General features: G+C 61.5%; 1 protein-coding gene across 1 annotated transcript in view; it reads left to right on the top strand.

Moving 5' to 3' along the window:
* Positions 1-3,172, top strand: part of TNS2 (tensin 2) — a 14,454-nt gene that overhangs the window by 1,135 nt on the left and 10,147 nt on the right. Inside the window, 6 exon segments of the mRNA XM_021717209.1 lie at positions 970-1,078; positions 1,325-1,362; positions 2,259-2,297; positions 2,597-2,635; positions 2,772-2,821; positions 3,069-3,171. Of these exon segments, the coding sequence (XP_021572884.1) occupies positions 970-1,078; positions 1,325-1,362; positions 2,259-2,297; positions 2,597-2,635; positions 2,772-2,821; positions 3,069-3,171 (378 nt within the window).

The raw sequence follows: 3,172 nt of genomic DNA, 5'->3' as shown, positions 1-3,172 counted from the left end.
CAGTCTGGGCGACAGAGTGAGACTCCAACTCAAAAAAAAAACAAAAAAAGAATTAGCCAGGCATGGTGGCCCACACCTATAGTCCCAACTACTAGGGAGGCCAAGGCAGAAGAATCACCCAAGAGGTTGAGGCTGCGGTGAGCTGGGATCTCACCACTGCACTCCAGCCTAGGTGTCAGCGTGAGACCCTGACTCAAAAAAAAAAAAAAAAAAAAAGGGAGTGGTGTGTCAAGGAGACAAACCGTCCCCAGGCCGGGGATGGGAGGAAGGAACCCACAGTGGGAGACCATAAGGAAACACCCCAGCCTCCTGCCTCACTGCACCTCCGGGTGGGAAGGGGCTGAGCATTCAGTGCTTGAATCCTACTTGAACTTCCTCAAATGCCAGGAGCTTACGGCATCCAAAAGCAGCTAAACATTTCTCCAGTGTTACCACCCCCCTTACACAATTGCTGTCTACCGCCTCAATGCACAATGAGTAAACATGTTGTTCTGACCCTAGGGGAGGGCATGTCAGCTGCCTGGAGCGTGGGGACAGTGGGTGCCGGGGGGAGCAGGACTGGCCGAGGCTACTTCTGCCTGCACAGTGTGGGTACTTTGGGGCTGACGTCCGTGCATGTCTGTAACCCCCTGCTCACGGCACACAGGCCTCCCTCAGGGGTGGTCAGGACAGGAGGAGTCAAAGTGCCCCCACCCCACCAGGAGGAGAGCCTGAGCCTAAGTGATCCCTTGGGGAGGAGCTGACCCGGCGAAAGTGACGCAAGGGGTCAGATTCCATGCGTGGTGAGGGGCAGGCCCCATGACAGCCCCAAAACAGTGGTGGCCGCGAGAGTCGTCCGGGTCTGGGGGCTTGATCGGATGGAGGAAGGCGGAAACCAGTACAGTGCTGAGGGAGGGCCCCTGCCTGGCTCAGAGGTGGGATACTCCCACCGAGAACTCACTCACACCACTGTCTGTCCCGCCACCCCAGCCTAGGAAAGCTGAACCACACAGCTTCCGGGAGAAGGTTTTCCGGAAGAAACCTCCAGTCTGCGCAGTGTGTAAGGTGACCATCGATGGGACAGGCGTCTCGTGCAGAGGTGAGGCGTCCTGTCTTGTGACTCTGAGACCCTCCGCCCAGTGCTGACTCAACCTAACTGGAATATGCGGGTACTGGTCTGGGTGTCATGGAGCCAAAAGGCAGTTGCCACCTCCCTTCAGATGGCCCAGTACAGCTGGAGTTCTGGAAGTCCCAGGGTCTGGCCCAAGGGCCTGGGGAGGCGAGGGGGGCCATTTCTTCCACTGCCCCCCATAACCCCTGCTAAGCCCTCTCCTTCCCCTTCTAGTCTGCAAGGTGGCGACACACAGAAAATGTGAAGCAAAGGTGGGTACCTGGTTCTACCTGATGGAGGGAGGGGCATCTGGAGGCCCTTCCATCTCCCAAATAGGCTTCTCCAACCACCTCCACCCCTCTCACCACTGGGGAACCCCTCCTGGGTGGGAGGGGGTGCTGTACTGGGCCCTTTAAGAACCACCCTACTCCACCTCCTGGAGGGCTGGCCCAGGCGGGTGGACAGCGAGACAGCGTTTGTCTTGGTGCTGTGCCCAGGCTGCAGCTGGCGAGAGGATGGGGGTGGGGAGGAGGAGGAGGAGAAAGAGGAGGAGGAAGGGTGGGGTGGGTGGGGGGAGCGGGATTTTTCAGGGACTGTGCAGCCGGATGGGCTGTGCCTTCCCTCTGGGGAAGGGTCCTCAGGATGCCTGGGTGGGACTTGTCCTGGGCCCTGGAAAAACTGGGCCTTCCCAGGTACAAGCTGTAGAGAGCGCTCCCTGTCCACTGGGGACCTGAGACAGTCCTGTCTCTGAGGAGGTCCCCTGGTCCTCCTCCTGCAATACAGGGGGAGGGGGTCTCAGGGCCCCAGAGCTGGCTTGGGGGAGCTGTGTGCCCAGGGGCGGGGTCTCCCGGTGAAAGAGGCCAGTGTCCGTCCCTGGCCGTGGCCTGCCTGCCTGGCTCTATATATAACTTCTGTCCTGCAGCTGGATGAATGGGGTCTGTGTGGGCAGGGGGCCGAGAGCCAAGAGCAACAAGTGGGGGGCCTGGGGGTGGGGGGACCAAGAGGCCAAGGGGAGGCTCCCTTAAATAGAGGCACCTCAGCTGGAGCCTGTGCCCATCCGCGGACAGCCCCTCCACCTTCCTGCTGGAGCTGAGGGGCTGCCCCATCCTCACGCCTAGGAAAGCCCATTTCACCAGGGGCTCAGTCCCTTCCTCGGGTCTCCTTCCAGGTGACTTCATCCTGTCAGGCCTTGCCTCCCGCAGAGCTGGTGAGTGTGCTCCAGGATGGGGTGGGGAAGCCAAGGAACCTGGCTGCAGTGTCCAGGGGTCTGGTGGCCCAGGAGAGGGCCCCCAGGAGATTCCTTTGAAGGGAATGCTGTGGGTATTAGTCACCCTGAGGGGGTAGGGAAAACATGCCTGAGCTCTCTGCTGTTGTCCTCTTGGGCCTGCGGGGGATGGGACTCCATCCCCCCCAGTACAGCCCGGAGGCTCCCTCCACCATCTCCAGCCCCAGACTGGTCCCTGCCCCTGCGCTAACCACTCCCTTTTCCTCCCTGTCTCCCTCTAGCGACGAAACCCGGCCCCAGTCAGGCGCATAGAGCACCTGGTAAGGTGATGATGGAGAGAGGGGGAGGAAGCAGGGAGCTCTGGGATAAGGATCTGGATTTCCTGAGGACAAAAGTACGTGGGTCTGGAAGGGGGACACCCAAAGAGATGTCCAATCACTGCTTGTCATCCACCAGGGATCCACCAAGTCTCTGAACCACTCAAAGCAGCGCAGCACTCTGCCCAGGTGGGCGAGGAGGCCGGGGGAGGTGGTCCCACGTGGCTCCTTTTCGCCGGCCCCGCACTCAGCCCAGAGCAGTGTCCCCCAACAAAGCTCCCCGGGGCCGCCCTCAGCCCCCAAGCGGTATTCCCCTCCGAACCCGCCCACCCTAGGGATCCAGCGGGCCTCACCGGCGGCCCGCCAGACGCCCTCCCATCGCACCTCCGGGTGCCCCGACCCTCTGTTTCTCACGTGGGCTTCGCCCCGCCCCCAGGAGCTTCAGCCTGGACCCACTCATGGAGCGGCGCTGGGACTTGGACCTCACCTACGTGACGGAGCGCATCTTGGCCGCCGCCTTCCCCGCGCGGCCCGACGAGC

This window comes from Carlito syrichta, unplaced genomic scaffold (genome assembly GCF_000164805.1).
Source record: "Carlito syrichta isolate Samal-C Ts95f unplaced genomic scaffold, Tarsius_syrichta-2.0.1 Scaffold309471, whole genome shotgun sequence".
Taxonomy (NCBI): domain Eukaryota; kingdom Metazoa; phylum Chordata; class Mammalia; order Primates; family Tarsiidae; genus Carlito; species Carlito syrichta.
This window is presented reverse-complemented; position numbering and strand designations above follow the sequence as displayed.